The 19,970-nt window shown below is 45.4% G+C and overlaps 1 protein-coding gene across 7 annotated transcripts in view; it reads left to right on the top strand.

The window, feature by feature from the left end:
- The window catches only part of KCNJ16 (potassium inwardly rectifying channel subfamily J member 16), a 92,264-nt gene extending 73,759 nt beyond the window's left edge, over nucleotides 1–18,505 (top strand). For 3 of the 7 annotated variants that reach the window (XM_036341544.1, XM_036341545.1, XM_036341543.1), the window contains 2 exons: nucleotides 16,482–16,609; nucleotides 17,114–18,505. In XM_036341544.1, the coding sequence (XP_036197437.1) occupies nucleotides 17,208–18,467 (1,260 nt within the window). In that variant the 5' untranslated portion in view covers nucleotides 16,482–16,609; nucleotides 17,114–17,207 and the 3' untranslated portion in view covers nucleotides 18,468–18,505. The remainder of the gene's footprint in view (nucleotides 1–16,481; nucleotides 16,610–17,113) is intronic. The other 4 variants (XM_036341550.1, XM_036341548.1, XM_036341549.1 and 1 more) reach the window with 2 other exon arrangements.
- Nucleotides 18,506–19,970: the final 1,465 nt, after the last annotated feature.

Raw genomic sequence — 19,970 nt, 5'->3', positions numbered from 1 at the left:
TTGGCAGGCTTTGGGCTATGGGGGTGGTTCCTAGTTGCTCAGTACCTTGCCCTGGATGATTAAGGCAGAAGAATTTTGCCTCCTTGGATATGGGGGCCAGAGAGAGGAGGTAAGGCTCTGTATAGCAAAAGCACGCTCCAGGCTGGGTCCTTCCGTTTCTAAGAATTGGCTAGCCCTCTTGGAATAACGCTGGGCAGTCTCTCCCCAGCCAGAGGAGGGCCCAGAATCACCATTATTATTGGAGGAGAAGGCAGGTTTCTGATCACAGTTGGAGAACACCCTTGAGGAGAGCAAGCCAATTTTCTGTCTCCCTCAGTGAAAATGGCCTTTGCCTAATTACATTGAAATCATAAACTACCTACAACATGTGTGGGGGAATGTTGATGCTCTAACTCCCATGTCAGGAACCAGATCACACACACACACACACACACATACACACACACACCTTCTCTTCAGCACTGAGCCCTTATGATTAAGACTGATCACTCCGTAAGAGTCAGGTTTCTGGCTGCAGAAGGAATTCATGCCAAAATAAGTGTGGACTTTGGATCCAAGCAGTAGGAAGCTTTACCCTTGCTGCTTTCCTCAGGATGCTCTGTGACATCATCCACATTCCATTGTTTTTCCCTTTGTGTTCATACACTTTGGCGTATTTCCAAAGGGTGTCTAAAGGCAACAACCGTTCCCTCCACCCCACCTGGTTGCGTAGTCTCACCATTGGAAGCGTTCTTTGCCACGAAACAGCATCACCCAATGAGCTCTTTCTGGAGCCTCTTTTCTGGCTGACACTTTTTCAGATTCTTAATGGCTCCGTCAGGTGGCCTTTTGCTGGTTGAAGGTCCCTTGTGCTTGTGTATACTGATGTGCAATTCCCTAGAGTGTGTAGACCTATCTCAAGAAAGCTTGCAACCAATCCTCAAATCAGATTTTCAGCAACTTGTGAACAGCCCATGCTAGTTTCTAAAGCTATGAACATTTAAGAGGAGAGACATACTAGTCATTCGTATTTGGCTAAATGGCGCCAACATCTCATGAAAACTAAAATGTAAGATGAAAACTAAAACTAAAATGCCACTGCTCATTCCACAGCACCACCAACCCGGAGTTTCCATTTGGTTCTTGGTCCCAGGGCTGCCTTGGTGTGAAGACATAATCGATATGCCTGTGCCATCAGACAAAGCTGGTCTCCACTCATTCTCTCCGGCAGGGCGGCAGGGCCGTTCATCCCCTCCTTCCCTGTCATCCCATTCAAAGAACGCTCTTTGTATGGAAGGGACACATTGGGATTTGTGACCTTGCCCGTGTGGGGGCATACCTCCCCAGTCCCTTTACCCAAGGAGATTTTCCTGTCAGTTCAACAGAAGACACTAATCAAAATCTCAACTATCTCAACAGTGACAGCTGGGGAACTGAAAGTTCCACCACGCGGTTCAGTGTGGTGCAGCCTTGCAGGTCCGGCTCAGGCCATTTGTGATGCTGACCAAGGTTTCCCTGTGTGCGCCCAGCTCTCACTTCCGGTGACATCTGCCCCTCGGTCTGGCTGGGCCTCTTCTTTCAGAGCCTCGGCGCTGTGCCACTTGCCCCTCATCCGAACAATCCTGAAAAGTTGGTGTCATTCTATCTCTTGTGTCTTGTTCATTCGCAGACTAAATCTTAGAGAGATGGAGTCTTCACTGTATGTCAGAGAGTTGGAAAGTGAAAAAACTGGGATTGTGTCCCACGTCATGCTGAAAATCTGATTTGAGGATTGGCTTCTAATTTTTTTTTTTCCAATGAGAGCATCCCATCTGTTTCTACAAGAAAGTTACATGACATGTGGGGATTCAAATGCCAATAATGTTTACATTTCTCAGTTACAAAGCCAATATTTCTTCCTCTGGTCCTAGAATGGAAAAAACTATCTTAGTTCATAGCATATTCTTTCTGTTAAGATTTTAAAGTTCTGCAGTATTGCCAAGGCTCATCTGTTGAATAAATATTATCTATCCTACATGGGTGCAAAGTGGCATTCTGATTAAGTTGAAACAAAAGTTAATTTTATTACCATATAAAACATTTCTTACCATCCCTCCTCCAATCAGCCTCAAATAAAAGGGAGGCCATGCCGGCTGCATTTATAATAGTTACAAATAATTTTAATAAAATCAGCTAAAAAATGATTAATTTTCAAAACATATTAGAAATCTTTCTCCATATTGCTGCATTTTTGGCTAGGGGTGAATTTTGATTTTAATGTGGGAAATCTATTTGTTCAAACCAAACACCACTCAAATTTCCATAGGCAGATTATCTGCTGGATGAATTAGCCCGAGGGATTAAAAATAAAAACTCCCAAACTGCCTTTTCCTCTACCACCCAGAATGTTCCCCTTGATTGCATCCTGTTTGTCTGACAGCTTGAATTCAAGGAACAGAAAATCATTTTAATAGCCTACCATGCACAGAAATGGGGCATTCTTTCCAAAGCAAATGATTTATTCCAAGCCAAATGCAAATCGATTTCTCAGTGCTTTCCTTCTGTGGCTTACCTATGGCACCATCTTCCTGCATTAGCCTAGAAAATCAAGAATTAACCACAAAAGCAAAATGCTGGTAAAGCTCCTTTGCACTGTGGGGGAGAAACAAACTTCCCTCTACCTCAAGATCTAATAATGAAATAGACAGACAGATCAGCTAAAGAAAATAATCAAATTTAATACATGCATATGTACGGGAACCCAGAATACATGAGAGTGTCAAAGACCCCACATTCAGGAGAGGGTTAGAGGTAGAAAGAGAACAGAGGTATATAAGACATCCTGAGCTAGGGATGACACAAGGTGCCTTGGTAGCATCAAAGGTGCCAGATGATAAGAAGTTTGCCCACCTATCAATAGGTGGAAGAGGTTATGCTGATCATCCCTTATTATGAACAAGGCCCCTAATTCAGGTTCTTCTGTATAGTTAAGGAAGGGACAGAAGTTTTCTCTTGAGCATGTGACTAAAGTTGCCTTTAGCTCAAAACAGTCTGCACAACTTGGGGTGACTTGTTCTGAACCCTACAGCACCTGCCAAGAAAGATCTCAAACCTAAGCACCTTCCTTTTGGACCCACAGCATCATGACACTTTAATGGTATTCTGCCATAGAGTTTGTGCTCTTGGCAAGCTGTTCTGATAGAATGTCCATAGTATCCTTGGCAATACTGACCTCCTGAAGGGCAGCAACAGTCCTCACAACCCTCAGTGACGGTTCGCACATTGTCTCAGATGTTTAAATGTTGACTGACTTAAAGAATTCATAAAGGCTGTTTGCATGTTCCTTTACAAGCATTGGTATTTATATATATACTAGAGGCCCAGTGCACAAAAATTTGTGCACTCGGGGGAAGGGGGGTCCCTCAGCCCGGCCTGTGCCCTCTCGCAGTCTGGGGCCCCTCAGGGGATGACCACCTGTTGGCTTAAGCCCGCTCCCTGGGGGATTGGGCCTAAGATGGCAATCAGACATCCCTCTGGCAGCCCGGTAGCCCTCGGGGGATGTCCACTTGCCAGCGGGGAGCAGGCCTAAACTGCAGTCGGACATCCTTAGTGCTGCTGAGGAGGCAGGAGAGGCTCCCACCACCACCGCTGTACTGGCAGCCATCAGCCTGGCTTGTGGCTGAGCAGAGCTCCTCCCATGTGAGAGCGCCCTGACCACCAGAGGGCAGCTCCTGCATTGAGCATCTGCCCCCTGGTGGTCAGTGTGTGTCATAGTGACCAGTGATTCCCAGTCCTTCTGCTGTTAGGGTCAGTTTGCATATTACCCTTTTACTATATAGGATAGAGGCCTGGTGCACGGGTGGGGGCCGGCTGGTTTGCCCTGAAGGGTGTCCTGGATCAGGGTGGGGGTCCCGCTTGGGTGCCTGGCCAGCCTGGATGAGGGGATGATGGCTGTTTGCAGCTGGTCACACCCCCTTCAGGGTGGGGGTCCCCACTGGGGTGCCTGGCCAGTCTGGGTGAGGGGCTGAGGGCTGTTTTCAGGCTGACGGGTGACTGAAGCTCCCAACCTCTCCTTTTTTTCTTTTTTTCTTTTTCATTCTGGGATTTATTTACCTTCTATAGCTGTCACTGGAATTGAGAGCTGGCTTTAGCTCTGAGGCTCAGCTACAGCTCTGAGACCTTGGCTGCTGAAAGCAGGTATCTGGGTTTGTTTGGCTTCTATAATTGAAACACTGTTGCAGCTCCAGCTCCGAGGCCAGCTGGCTGAAAGCAGGTTTCTGGGTTTGTTTAGCTTCTATAATTGCAACATTGTTTCTTAGAGTGCAGCTCAGAGGCTGGCAGTGGCAGGTGGGGAACCTTGGCTTCCTCCATCACTGGAGCAAGCAAGCCTCCTGTTCGCTTCAGCTGCCTGGCTCCAGGCCGCCATCTTGTTTGGCAGTTAATTTGCATATCGCCCTGATTAGCCAATGAGAAGCATGTCAGAGGTACAGTTAATTGCCATGTTTGTCTATTATTAGATAGGATGTAAGCCTAAGCAACCAAACAACCAAACAACTAAACGACTGGTTGACCGATTGCTATAATGCATAATGACCACCAGGGGGCAGACGCTCAATGCAGGAGCTGCCCCCTGGTGGTCAGTGCATTCCCACAGCTAACCTCTCGCAGCTGGCCAACCTCCCGTGATCCCTCCCCCCAGCCGGCGGGTCCCCCCATCAGCCCCAATCACTGGCCAGGCTGAGGGACCCCAATCGTGCACGAATTCATGCACTGGGCCTCTAGTACTTAGATAAATATAGAGTATCTCACAGTGAAGGTTTTCACATCTTACCACCAGGTTTAAGGGGAAAGTGCTATCTACCCCTCCCTGAGCTCCTCAGTGCCCAGCACAATGAAACGTCCAACCTAAGAGATGCTGGGAACAGTGCCATTTCTCTTTTTCGGTATCACTCACTGTGGTCACCTCTGCTTGTACAGGCATTCATAGATGAAGAATCAAAACGTCTGACTCAGTAGGAAGACTCATTCTTCTTGTATCACACTGTGCTGGAGACACAAGAACACATGGTGGAGCAAGTATAGAAAATGAAACACAGGGACATTCAAGAGCCTATCGAATGCTCTGACTTCCGTCAGCCACCTACCTCTTCCATTATCTGTAGTCAATGGCAATGCTTTTGTGCCAAGTGCCCTTGCAAAGGTGCAGGCTAATAGAAGGCTAATCTCCTGTGATCGGCAACACACTGCTTAAGGTTTTGTCTTAATAGGCTCTCTGTCTGCCTCTTCCTAGGGAGATCTTTTGTCCTGTATTTTAAGGCCTTCTCAATTTGTCTGTGACCACAAGGGAAAATTGGAATGAGGTAACAGCCAGTAACAGTCACTTTACTTTCCTCCATAATAAAGCTCACTTGAGTTTTCATTTTAACAGCTTAAAACAGAACTCAATCATTTAAAGGTCAAAGAAGTTATAGACACTATCCAAGGGGTTCCTGATCTACAAGCAAATCACATGTGTGAGTTCAGTGATTCCCAGCAGATTGAATAGACTAATAAATAGACTCTCTGCAAATTGACAAAGAGAATACTTTGCAGGTAGTGCTCACAAGATGGGAAAACAGCAAGATAGGACTTGGCTTTCTGTTGGAATACCATCAATACTGAATTTGGAAAGGGTCAAAAGCCATGGCACATATGCTTTCCATAAATTACAGTGGTTTTGGAATGGACAGTCAGATTCAACCAATGCAGCTCCCAAACCAAACTATATAGGAGCTATCAAAGGTCAGTCATAGGTAACCCAGCATTTAGAAGGCAAAGCAGGTACTAGTGCAAAATGACTTCTGTTCTGAATGATACATGTGTGTTTTCTGGGCCGCCCTCCCTGTCATATCTCCCTGAGGATGATGTCACAGCAGCCAGGTGCTAGAAGGGAAGTTTCCAACAAGTCTAGGCAAGTGGTAATCAATAATTCATGGTGAAAAACTGGTGAAAATCTCTCTCTCTCGCTCTCTCTCTCTCTCTCTCTCTCTCTCTCTCTCTCCCTTTCCCTCTCCCTCTCTCTCCCTCCCTCCCTCCCTCCCTCCCCCTTCACTTGGATCTGCATTTGGATGAACTGTACTCATAGCTATAAGCATTACAGTTACATATGTATTAAACACAAGTTACTGTGAAAGGAGGTTGGGGACACAGCTTCATTTAACCCCGCCATGCAGCTCTATGGTCTGCATTTTCCAATGAGCAATTGGAGGCTGAAGAGGTGGAGTACCTTTTGCAGACACGCAGTTAGTCGTACCAGTAACCAAGTAGGCATCTGAACTGCCTCATGTCTGTCAGATCCAGCCTCTCAATTCTTGAGACTTTAAGGTAGATTTCCATCTTGAGGATGTATAAGAAACAGCTCGGGGCGGGGGGCAATCAGAATGTTTGGGGTGAAATCCAAGGTGTAACATGCCCCCTAGGATTTCAGAAGCAGATTGTTAGAAGACTATGCTTTGAAAAAACACTGACATACTAGACTGTGTGTAGGGGCATCCACATGAAGTTTTGAAGTTCATGAATATGAACTACTAAGAACTGGCTAGGGCCAGCTATTTAGGCAAATCTACATCATGAATATCTAATTGCTGTCCTCCAATTTATCCATTTCAAAGGACCATTTACTTGGGTCTTAAAAGTCTATCAACATAGAGCTTAAAGTAGTAAAGTTACAAAACAGCACAATTTTTAACATTTTTTCCCAAAGTTATTGAAAATATTAAGATAAAAGAAAGATTCCAAAAACAGATTTTGGTCTACCAAGCCAAGAAGTGAAGGTATTAGGAGTTTAATATGTTTTGGAATGGGGAAGGGAGGAGAGGGGTGCTGGGAGGGGGGCTGCATTGGGTGCCTGTTTAATTTTAACTCTGCTTCGTGTGCCCCCAATTCATTCCCAGCTGCTTTCATGATCTCTCCAATTGGTCCCCCGTGGCCAAATCTGACCAAACTCCCTCTGATCCCCCTCCCCCCTTCCTTGTTTTAAATGAGATCTGGTTTTACTTAGATGAATTAAATGTCACTATATTTGTTTCTGTGGATTGTTCCAGCAAAAATTACAGCATCAGTGTCTGACTTTGAACGTCTGTAAGACTGTCTGCCTCTCTGGGCTATTTATAGCTGCCTTTTCAACACGCTAATAAATGCTTTTAGATTGCTGTTGGTTTGCTTTCCCCGTATGCAGCCTGAGAATCGGTCCACTTCAACAGTCCCAGCTGAAAATACCTATTTTCCTTTTTTTGCGAAAGTAATGCATGCTCATTGTAAAATTTCAGAAAATGTAAATAAGCAAACAGAAGAAAAAGGGGGAAATTATCATACTGAGCAGAGAAGGCCCCAACGAGCATTTTGTTGTGTCACTCACTCTTTTCTCCATCCCCATGCTTAAATATATTAAAACTTAAGAAGTATATATTGTACCTGCTGTTTCACAGCCCCATTTTATTTTTTCCACTAAACAGTGGTTTCATTTTTCCTATCATTCTTTCACTCTGTCACCTTTAATGGCTACATTAAAAGTAGAGAATAATGATATGATTGTACCATGACCTATAAAACAATCCCACATTTATTGATGGCTAGGCATGGCCAACTTTCGCTACTACAAATAGTCCTGCAATTAGCCATAACTCTCTGCCCATCCACGATCATGTCTTTCAGGTGAATTGCTACCACAGCCATTGCTGGATCAGAGGATGTACCAAGTTCATAGACTATTGTCACATAGAACCAGCTTATATCCAGAAATAGTTCAAGTAAAATCTATGTATATTATGTGTGAATGAATCTTTAATGTGACAGTATAATAACCTGCATTAGCCTAAGAAGAACCACATTCCTAATAATTTAATCACTACTTTAACAAATTTTACTGAACACTTTTTAGTACTAAGCACATTTTTTTTCAACTTCAGATTTCCAGATAGTTCTGCGGCATAATTGAATAGTTGCATGCAGTTTTCCTTTCTTTTCTTTTCTTTTTTTAAACTGTGTGTGAGCTGGCAGCTTGGATGGGGGAAGGTAAGGTCAATGGAAGGCATTGAGAGCTGGTGTCGGCAGACCTGCCAGCCTTGATGTTTGTGCAGTTCCAGCAATAACAATTCTCCTGCTAGGATTAAAACCCCCTGAGTGCTCAGTTTGTATTACTTGAGGATTTATAATTCATTCCTTCAAAATATAACTAATGAGTGCCTACCTGCCACATATCTCTATAGCTGCTGAGGACAGAGTGGTGAATAAGACAATGGGACCTTCTCTCATGGAGCTTACAATCTAGTCCAGGGGGCAATCCAGCCAAAAAACAAACAACAAAAAAAAACCCAAGTAATTCAGTCAGTAGTGCAAAGTGTGTTAAAATGAATAAAGCATGTTAATGAGACACAAAACTGGTGTGAAGGGTTTTAGTTTAAGTCCTCATCAGTCAAGGCCTCTTTAAAAAGGTGGCATCAAAGATTTCAGTGATGATAAGCAGCTTTGAAGGCAGAGAAGGAAGTGCAAAGGCCCTGGGGCAAGAACATCATTGTGTGTGTTTGAGTGGAATTTAACAATTTTTTATGTAAAGATTCAGATAGAAAATATGTTTGACTTTGTGGACCACATGATCTCTGTTGCAACTACTCAAGACTGCATTGGTGGCCTGACAGGAAGTAGCCATAGACAATATATAAACAGTGGTCTGCATGTATTCCAATAAAACTTTATTTATAAAAACAGTGAATGAGATTTGGCCCTTAAGCTATAATTTTCTGACCCCTATGTTAGTGAAAAAGACAGATACAGTGATGCTAGAGAGTGAACAGGGAGAAGAACATAGGAGAGAATTGCCAGAGATAGGGAGAGGTCAGATGTATAATCTGTATAAAATACAGATTATGCAGTTCACTCTTATTGGAGTGGCAAGATACTAGAGGGTTTTAAGCAGAGGAGTGCCATATTTTGATTTTTTTTTTTTTTTTAAGAATAGATTCAAGTATAGCAGGGACGGAAAGAGATTTCTTAGGAAGCTGTTGTGGTCATTTGAAGACCTGGTCCACTGAAAACGTGGTTTGGACTGTGATGAATGTGATCAGAATGAAGATCTCCTTCGAAGTTCAACCAACAGGACTTACTGCTAGTTGACATGATTGGAGTAAAGGAGGGTGATTGGGCCATCCTCTCACATATTGAAGATATTCTTAAAATCTAAATTAAGCTGAATTTTCTCTGTTTCAAGCAACAGAAATAGCCCTGGTTTACACAAAGCAGAGAAAATATTACTGACAAGCTATCAGGTAGCTTACAGCCTCAAAGGAAGTCTGAGGAGAAGGAAACTGATTTGAGCAGAAACAAGAGGCGAGGCAGAATCTTATCTCAGGACTGTCTCTGGGCGCTGTTACTGTGCCCTTTACCGGGGAGACTTAGTGCGCCGCCCACCACTGGCCTCTGAATCCCTGTAGTTGCCTAGAATAATAGGACCCAGCACCCTGTGTCCCTTCTCAAGAAGTTCTGATTGGCCACTCCACTGTCACGTGACCCTGCTCCCATGCAGGGTGAAAAAACACTGTCACAACACTAGCTTCCGCCACCTCCACTAGCATCATCCTAATACCAGCCACCATCATCCCTTCCCTGGCCAATGGAGTCCCTTCCTGGCTTGTCTCCACCATGTCTGCTTTTAAATTTCAACGACCAATTTTCCACAGAATAGTCAGAGATCTTTTAAAAATGCAAACTTTATCATATCACTCCTAGGTCATGTATGTCCCACCTCTCTCCCTCTTTCCAGACTCAGCTCCCCCTGACACCCGCCCTCTGCCTCAGTGTCAGTTCTTTGGAGAGCATGCCCTGTGCGCCCGTGAATCACAGAGCCTCTGCGAATGCTCTTCCTCTGCCTGGGAAACTCCTTGTCTGTTTCTTCTTATTCAGTGAAGTCCCATCCATCTTCCAGATTGTAGCTCAGATGTCCACCTCTCCCAGACCAGATCGAAACAGAGGAGAAATGATTATTCAAATTAAGAGCGAAAGGAAGACTATAGGGAATGAGTGCATTCACGGTGCTAGGCTTTATATTCTTTTATAGCATTCATTTGTTCCTTAAAAAATCCACTTGCGAGGTCAGCTGTTGTCCTGTGTTTTAAATAAATACAAAGAAGCATAAAGATATTTCTAAGATGCTGGCATCATACAGCTAAGATGTGGTAGAACCATCGCTATCATCTGAGGCTTTGATCTCCATATTCCTGCCCTTTAACTGCAGGACCAGGTGGAGCTTTGCCAGCACCCCATGGTAACAGAAGGGATATTTTCATTTCAGGTTAGAATAATCACTGGGGTGAAAGTGGCAAGGAAAGCTTAAAGGTTGTTCTGTAAACCAGTCAGGAGATGCTGAACTCCGCGATAAAATGCTGATGAGTTCCTGTAATGAGAGGTTCCTGTGAGAACCAGGCCTTCAGATGAACTCAGAACAAAGGATGCAGCAGCCAGGTCACACCTAGAAATAGCGAGCGCCTTGACAACCAGATAGATAGTGACGGGCCTCAAACAAACAATCAGGACAGAGAACAAGGCCTGAGCTGAGAGCATTACCCAAGGCTGGAGCCAGGGAAAAAGGAGACTGGGCTGACTGTGAGGTCCTGGCCAAACTTTCTGACCGCCCTTCTTACACTGCACCTTCCATTCTCTCCAGCCATTCTCCCCATCACCACTTCACTTTGCTTCCCAAGATCAGTGATTATCTCACTGTATTGTCTTCATGTTTATTGATGCCCAGCCCTTAAATGCAAATTCCATACAGGTGGGACTCTGTTCACTCATTCCTAAAAATGGGTGGGTCTGGCACACAAATAGGAGCTCAATTTAAAAAAAAAAAAAAAAAGTAAAAAACAAAACAAGAATAGGAACAATCAGTAATAAATTCTTCATTGGGCCGTTCTGGAGGCCTTTGGGTGAAGTACTTTCCTGACACAAGGAGAGATTGATCTGTGGTTCCTACAGGGACATAAGATCTCATAATATTGAACTTCTGCACCAGCCCAGTCAGAGCCAGGTAAATTCTGAGCAGCGGCGGCTGGCATGCAACCAAGACAGGGATGGGCAGGCTTGTTTGCAAGATAAAAACTAGAAACCTTCAGAGTCATCTTAGTACAACATGTACATATCATTTAAGTCAAAAAAATAAGCGTGATGAAGTGATGTACAAACGTTTTTATAAGCATTTATTTGAGCCAAGTGACAACTTATGCTGGGGAGCCAGACCTCTAATACTCCAGAGAATAACAGCTTGGCAGCTGCTTTTGCACCTGGAATTAAGCAGGGAATTTACGTGGATGTAGGAGGAAGCAGGCGGGATTGGACTGTAGGACAGTTAGCAAGATGATGTGCTCTCTTGAGGATCCATACCCCTTCCAGGCCTGTTACTCTGGCATTTCCAAGGCGCGTTAACCTAGATGCACTAGAACAGTGGACAGGGCCAGCCGAAGGCAAAGGTAGACCTTTTACTAGAGCGTTTTGGGCCTGGGGCATGACTACCCACCATGACCTGTCCAGTTACAGATTTATGATCAGATCACCCTGTGAGGTTACTTTCCATAGACCCCCTTTTTTCCGTCCACAGTAATTACCTTACAAATTTCTTTAACTTGTCAAATCCTGCCAAGTTTATCGGTCTTGGATTACTCAGAGTAAATAGCAATACAATTCTTAAACTAAGTTAAACGTGTGTGTGTGTGTGTGTGTGTGTGTGTGTGTGTGTGTGTGTGTGTAGAACAAGGAAGGAGGGGACCTCTTATTTGCCAACAGTTGTGAAAATGAACGGATAATGACCGGTCCGTGGGGTTGTGGGAGGAGTAGAAGGACAGAGAAGGAGCCGCGGCCCGGGTGGCTTAGTGGTAGGACACAGAGGCGCAGTCCCTGACCTAAAATAAAAACAGCTCTTGGGAACCAATATCTTCTGCCTGGCTGTCAAGCAAGTGGAAAGCTCTTGGGTGGGTTCCCACAGATGCTCTGACATTTTACAAAAGGGGAAACTGAGTCCTTGTGGGAGCAATAATTATTGAATCACTACTGTGAGCGTGGCACAGTGAAGATGGCCTCCCATTAATTATCCGCCGCAACCTCCCAGTAATTCGGTGACACAGGTGCTACCCCCATGCCATGGTTGAGGACACTGAGGGTCAGAGACAGTGACTTACACGAGTTGCTCAGGGCCCTGAGGGCCGACTTGGCACTGGGTCTGCTTCCCAACTCAGGGGTTCTGTGCAAAACCAAAACAACAAAAATCATTTTATCTCAGACAATTTCTTTTCTTTTTTTTTTTTTTTAAGCGGAGTTGCCAGTCAAAGGAGATGTGGATTTTTTAAATATATTTTATTGGTTTTTTACAGAGAGGAAGGGAGAGGGATAGAGAGTTAGAAACATCAATGAGAGAGAAACACCGATCAGCTGCCTCCTGCACACCCCCTCCTGGGGATGTGCCCGCAACCAAGGTACATGCCCTTGACCGGAATCAAACCTGGGACCCTTCAGTCTGCAGGCTGATGCTCTACCCACCGAGCCAAACCAGCTAGGGCAGACTACTTCTTAATTTGACTTTTAAACCAGAATAGTTTGAGTATTATAATTCATGTTACTTGGGTACTATCTTGACAACCTGAAAATAAAGAAACCTCCTCCAGCCCCCAGATTTCTTCTCCTGTGTGAAGCGCAGCAGCTTTGTGGGTGAGGCAGGGTTATGGTGGGAGGTAGATACTCTGTCAGGCAAAGCTAGGCTCTGGAAGGCCTCCAGGTGACATGACCAGCTACTTGGGGTTTCTGCCTCTCCCTCCCAGCACCAGCGTTCAGTTCAGTTGTTTCCTCATAACACATATGACTCCCTTCCTGTCAGTAACAGGCAAGAAACTTTCTGAAATTGATTGAAAGGGAGAAACGACCAGGTTGTATCAGGGAAAAGGTAAAATCCATGGCCACTGAGAAGCTGCACTGGGTGGCGGGGAGGGTCGGGAAGAAGAGGACACAGTGCTGTCCCCTGGAGAGTAGGTCCTGGGTGAAGCAGGTGTTCAGTGGCTGAATGATGGGCTCCACCCCAGTGTGTCTGGGTGTCTTCAGAGGATTCCAGGCAAGATAAGGCTCAGGCGCAATTCCAAGGCAACAACTTGTAGGACGAGTTTTGAGCAAAATAACCTAACTTGTTTGGGTTTTGTTCTAACTCATTAACACCCCTTCTGTGGTCCTCCCCAGCAACCAGAGCCCACCCCCATGTGCCATCTGGCCATGCCTTCTCTCGCTGACCCTCCTGTCCCCTCCCCAGGCACCCAAGCCCATCCTCAAAGACAATGGCGTGTGCTGGGAATGTAGGCTACCCTTTCTGCTCTCTGCCTGGTTGCTCTCCAGTTTCCACTGACACTTATCGTGCCTAATAGTTGCCAGGAAAGTAACCTGGTTTCCAATGATGACTTCACATAAGCCATTTACATGATAAAAATGGTGCTGGTAGATCTGAAAGGCCATGGGCATTACAATGAATTTTACCAAAGATACTCTAGACCATTATTTGTAGTTACTCTTACTAGATTTATCTTAAGTAGATCTGAAGACAAAATCAAATTTTATTATCCAAGTGGCACAGGTTTATAAAGCCTGAAGCACTGTGTGGTACCTCAACACAGCTTGGAGAACTAATTACAGTAGGTGTCTGCTTGGTAAACAGCTGAATTTGAGAAGCTCTGGCAGAATAGCAGAGACTTGCTGCAAACCGGCGAGTCCCATGAGGAGATCGGATGGAGAATCAGACAGACAGGACAGTATTCGTTTGGTTGGAAATATCCCGTCATGCACGCAGCTCATTGGCAGCTAAATCAGTAGAGGTTTCCCCTCAAACTCAGGCAAAGACCTAGGAGACTGAGGACGAAGGTCAGATCTCACAGGTCAAAGTGGATTCAGTGGATTGAGGAGCATTTCTTTTTTTGTCAATGAGCTTAATACAAGGAACTTCTGAGAAAAGTCACTGTCGGGATTGGCTTGGCTGTCGCTTCGGAGTTGCTCTGCCCTGGGTGTCTGTGGGGTGAAGTGAACGCGGTCACCTTCCAACTGCCCTCGGTGTCTTCACAGATGGTAACGAGCTTCCCTGGCCATCTCCGATGCACCCCCATCTGCTACTCTGGCTGCACGTTGGAAAGAACTCCCATGTCGGGGCCGAGAAATTGCTGTCCTTTTTCTCCCTTTGTCATTATGATCTGGAGGGACAGTGGGAACCTGGTGCAGAGGGGGCCCTGACCTGACTCAGCCTGTGCTTTTGAACTTCACACCCCACAGTTGTGTAGTGGCCGTGATCACAGTTCCAATCTCAATTGAAAAAAAGAGAATTTTGCAGCCAATGAAATGGCCACCCTCTGTTTCTGAAGGGCAAGGAGCTTAACACGCAAAAGGAAATAGAGAAGTAAGAACGCCGCCAATGCTTTTTCATGATGGAGTCCGTGGTGAGATGGTTATGAAAGCATTGAGGAACATGTGGAGCTGGTTTTAATCCTCAGAAACACAAGTATTAAATAGAGGCCGCCCAGTCAGTCAACAAGCCTAATCCTCTATTATTTGATGGTGAACAACTGGAAAAGTGCTCTAATCAACATGATCTATAAAACTGGATTAATTAATGTTTATCTTGTCTAGCCATTTGTTAAAAGGGCCTCCATAAACTTCTTTGCTCATAGGGTAGCCTGAGAATTTAGACTAAAGAAAATAGTTATAATCTATGGGTTAGCTTTAAAAAATCGCCTTTTAGAAAATGCATCCTTTGAATAAGTAGAGAATCTAAGAATAGGTTAATAAAGTGTATGCCCTAACCAGAATCTCAAGGCTTTTTTCTGGAAAATGAAAATTAACGACCCCAGTCATGAACCACAGCGAAGGACATGGTGGGTGTGGGGCCGAATTCTCAGAGCTGTAACTTGTGTCCTTGCAATTGTTCCATGATTCAGAAATACACTTTCCACATACTCAGATTTATTCACTTGTTGCTTGTCTTAATTGAAATTTCATTTGCCAATGAGCATACTGATGGAGGTGTTTTAAAGCGGCTTATTTATGGAAGTTGTTGGCACCACTGGAATTGCAAACGATGCCAACCAAACGCCATTTCAAATAAAAATCATTTTTCTTTTGGCAGCAGGAAAGTTCCGAGTCGCACAGTAGCTCTTGATTTATGAGCTGTGCTCTGTGATTCTCAGACTCCCACGATCCGTGCAGGTCCCTTTAAGGAACTGGGTTGGAAGCGTTCAATAGGAAAACAAGCCTATCTCCAAATCTGCTTCTAACTGGGCAGACATACGAGTCTTTGATTATCATTGGCAGCCTCTCCCACCTCGAATGACCAGGTGAGAGAGTGGAGACTGAGGACCCCTGGGCAGCCGTCTTTTAATGAGAAATCGGGCTGGACCCTACAAGGAACAATATATGTTGTGGACAAAATTTGCAGAAATATCTTCCATTCAGCATTCCAGTAAGCGTTTTCTCAGCCCTGGGTCACATCCTGAAATTATACAATGACCTCCCCAAAACACGATTGAGGGCTGCTCAAAACAGGCGGGTCGGTGCAGTGATCGGCGGCGGGTGGATGGACGGACAGAGACACTCCTCCATGCCTTGCGGGATTTTTTGGCCGAGTGTCCATCCCCACAGTGGTCCATCGAACAAAGTGTTTATTGTAAAGTGGGCCTGATCCCTGGAGAGGAGGAAAAATGATTCCTTGTGACTGGAGGGAAATTAACTCTTTCCTCGCTTTGGCAGCTGGGAGGTGCCTTAGTGATCTATTTCCTAGGTTGGGTTCAGTGGTGGGGGTGGGGGGGTCTCCATGTCAGGAATAGTAATGACTCCGGCTGCATCTTTCAGTGCAGAGAGTGGCGGGGTCCTCGCAAGTGCCCCCTCCTTCTGATGCTCCCTCCCGGCCCAGCACAGGTAGACTGAGGGGAAAACACACTCCAGTAAAGGGGGCTGCAGGGGCGTCTTCATTTCTTCCAGAAGTAACCAAAGGCCATTCAACATTGGATTTCTAAAACCTGCTCTCAGGAAAACCTTTGGCCTAGACCGTGAATGCTAACAGCGATAGGAACTGTATGTTCTGTATGGATGTGTGCTTTTTTAAAGACTGGATTTGGAGGGACAGAGATGGTTTTGCCTGGGGATGACTGTGAGAACCTCCTGGACACACCAAGGAGGGAGGGAGGGAGGGAGGGAGGGAGGGAGGGAGGGAGGGAGGGAGGGAGGGAGGGAGGGAAGGAAGGAAGGAAGGAGTGGGTGTGAGTGTGCTCCCTTTAAGAGGGAAATAAAATTAGCAACTTTGGCAAATTTTCGGGCTTCTATTCAGAGAGAAAGAGAAGAGCTTTCAGTGCCAAAAAAGAAGAGAGAGAAAAAAAGGATGGGTGTTAGGAGACAAAGGCACAGCAATTTTATACCTTATTGGAAGCCAGACTGGGAGGGTTGTGACTCCGCTGGGGTTAAGAAAGATTTTTTTCCCTCTCAAGAGTAAAGGTAGAAGTAGGGTAAAGGAGTTGAATCTGAACTACTGTTCCAGTCAGCTCTGTGCTGTCCTGTCCGGGAGGACACCAGGAAGAGGAACGGCCTGGAAGAGAGGAAGCAGCAGGAGCCCAAGGTGAGGGACTATATCATAGCCACCCGCATGTAAGTTACATTCTAACACTGAGGTGGGAACTCTGATTGCTTTCTTCCAAGGAAAACCACCTGATTTGAACAGCTAGAAAGCTCCTAAGACTGCTAGATAAATGTCTGAGCCATAGTCTGCCTTTTTGCATTATCGATTGTTTTGTTTTCTAAATGCCTTCATGCCAAAGGAGGCTATAAAAATGAGACAATGTTTTTTTACATTGGTTCAGAAAAAGTATTGAGGCTTCCTTTGGGATAATCATAGTGTTTATGCATTTATAAAAATGTTATTTTCTCTAATTCCTATCTTGTTCCTACAATGGCTGAGTTGAATCCTACTAGTAAACTCAAATGAGTAATCCATACTGAGCATTTCTGGCGTTCAAACCAAGTCTTAGCTATCTGGTTTGGCATAGCATTGCTTCACATTTGGCAAGTTACTATAAAGATAGAAATTAAAGCTAAAGTGAGTATTTTTTTTTTTTTTTTGCAGGTTTTAACTGGAAACCCAAACCAACAGAAAGCAACTGGCCTTGAACTATTTCTGCTACCAAACTCACCTGGATGCCCGCAGGCCGTCGGCAAGAATGAGCTACTACGGCAGCAGCTACCCCATCGTGAATGTGGACCCCAAGTACCCGGGTTACCCCCCGGAGCACATCATCGCGGAGAAGAGGCGGGCCCGCCGCCGGCTGCTGCACAAAGACGGCAGCTGCAACGTGTACTTCAAGCACATCTTCGGGGAGTGGGGCAGCTACGTGGTGGACATCTTCACCACCCTGGTCGACACCAAGTGGCGCCACATGTTCGTCATCTTCTCCTTGTCTTACATCCTCTCCTGGCTGATCTTTGGCTCCATCTTTTGGCTGATCGCCTTTCACCACGGAGACCTGTTGAATAACCCAGACATCACGCCCTGTGTTGACAACGTCCATTCTTTCACGGGTGCCTTTTTATTCTCCCTGGAGACCCAGACCACCATCGGCTATGGCTACCGCTGTGTCACCGAGGAGTGCTCTGTGGCCGTGCTCACCGTCATCCTCCAGTCCATCCTCAGCTGCATCATCAATACCTTCATCATCGGAGCGGCCTTGGCCAAGATGGCAACGGCTCGGAAGAGAGCCCAAACCATCCGCTTCAGCTACTTCGCCCTCATCGGCATGAGAGATGGGAAGCTCTGCCTCATGTGGCGGATCGGGGACTTCCGGCCCAACCACGTGGTGGAAGGCACCGTGCGGGCCCAGCTTCTCCGCTACACAGAAGACAGCGAGGGCCGCATGACAATGGCCTTTAAAGACCTCAAGTTGGTCAATGACCAGATTATCCTCGTCACGCCGGTCACCATTGTTCATGAAATCGACCATGAGAGCCCTCTGTACTCCCTGGACCGGAAGGCAGTGGCCAAGGACAACTTTGAGATTTTGGTGACATTCATCTACACGGGCGATTCCACGGGGACCTCCCACCAATCCCGAAGTTCCTACGTCCCCCGGGAGATTCTCTGGGGTCACAGGTTCAACGATGTCTTGGAGGTGAAGAGAAAGTACTACAAAGTGAACTGCTTACAGTTCGAGGGGAGCGTGGAGGTCTACGCCCCCTTCTGCAGTGCCAAACAACTGGACTGGAAGGACCAGCAGCTCCACAACATGGAAAAGGCCCCCGGAGGCCGAGGATCCGGGCTGTCAGACACCAAGGTCAGGAGAAGGTCATTTAGTGCCGTCGCCATTGTCAGCAGCTGCGAAAGCCCCGAGGAGACCCCCAGCTCTGCCCTGGATGAGTGTAAGGAAGCCCCTTACCAGAAAGCTCTCCTGACTTTAAACAGAATCTCCGTGGAATCCCAAATGTAGTCCCACATCGTAATTCCACTCCATCCTTTTGCTCTCTAGCCAGTCACCTTAAGGCAAGTAGTTACAAAACAGGGCTTTGCAAGGACATTGTAGCTGTGTTTCATGCTGATTATAAGAGCAGGTTAAACTCGATGAAAGATAATAAAAAATTATGTAGTATCCAATCAATTTTCTTTTGCTAGCAAATTTTGTATTAGGGATGCTACTAAGCGTCAATTGATTAATGTAAGTTTCATCTCCTTTTATGATTCCATATACTTGCATCTTCAATTGGAGGTATCATGTTCCATTTTGGGGGAGAAAGGTGGAAGGTAAGGATACTGGAATAAATAAAAATAGAACAGGCAACCAGTATCAATAATAATAATATTTCATATATCATAATTCATAGTGTAAAGACATCGTACCATCTAACCAAGACCCATGCAAAGCACGCATTTAGTAGATTGTCATGTTGAGATATTTAACTGTGGCATCAGCTTTCCCCATGGAGTCCCTCTGTTTGGCCCCCAGTGTGTCTTGGCATCCGCAGGAGGAGGTAGCGGCTGTGAGGAATAGGCAATGCCACCAACTCAGACATTTCTCCATAGCCACTTGCCCAGGTAGTGTTCAGGAGTGCCGGGCTGTTTTTCCTCCAACCTTGAGGCAGAAGAGAAGCCAATGGCGTTATTCAGAGCAGTATTTCCCCCTCAAATGCCCCACTTGACTCCAGCCAGGAAGGACAGACATAAGGAAGCGCTTTCTGACAAGGGGGCTTCCTCCTACTTTCTCCAAGGACAAGGGAGGGAGCAGGCTCACAGAGAGAGGGTGAGGGCCTGGACTGCGAGGGACATTCTCAGGCTCTGGGAGAACCTGTTCAGCAGCGCCCTGAAGGACTGCAGCTTTCCTGGGGGGGGGGGGGGGTGGGGGTGGTGGTGGTAAGGTATTAAGGTATTTATTTGTGCCAGGAAGCAGTTATGTATGCTGCCTGTCTTGGTCACTTGACAAAACTTGAACTTTGGATTTTGAGAAATTTTTCCATCAAATTTAGAAGACTCATTTAAATGGAAGATTTTTGTGAAACGTAATTAAAGTGATTTAATGCATATTTTAAAATGGAGAAGCTGAGGGCTGTCCCATAGCTTACACTTGAGGACATGAGCTATGCCTGGATACTCTATTTCCATAATGACTTTAAACACAAATTCAATCACTACGATGAAGAGTCACTTTGCTCCATAAACTGAAGAGTTATTAGCTACATTCAGAATTATCTGCATGTTTTCTTAACATGATTTCCGAGCGGGCAATCAGTATATGCCACAGTTTTTTATTGGTTTATTTTATTTAAATATAAATATACACGCACATAGATTTACTTTTTCTGGGGACTCTCAGTCTCTCTCTTTCTATTTAAATTAAAGCACACAAGTAACTTGATCTGAATCACATACTACAAGATGACCAATCAAAGTAAAATACATAGGTTTATAAAATGGTGTTCTTTTTTTTCCTTTTTGCCTT

This window comes from Myotis myotis, unplaced genomic scaffold, assembly GCF_014108235.1.
Source record: "Myotis myotis isolate mMyoMyo1 unplaced genomic scaffold, mMyoMyo1.p scaffold_m19_p_17, whole genome shotgun sequence".
Classification (NCBI taxonomy): Eukaryota; Metazoa; Chordata; class Mammalia; order Chiroptera; family Vespertilionidae; genus Myotis; species Myotis myotis.
Note: the sequence above shows the minus strand (reverse complement) of the source record. Positions and strands in the feature narration are given on the sequence as shown.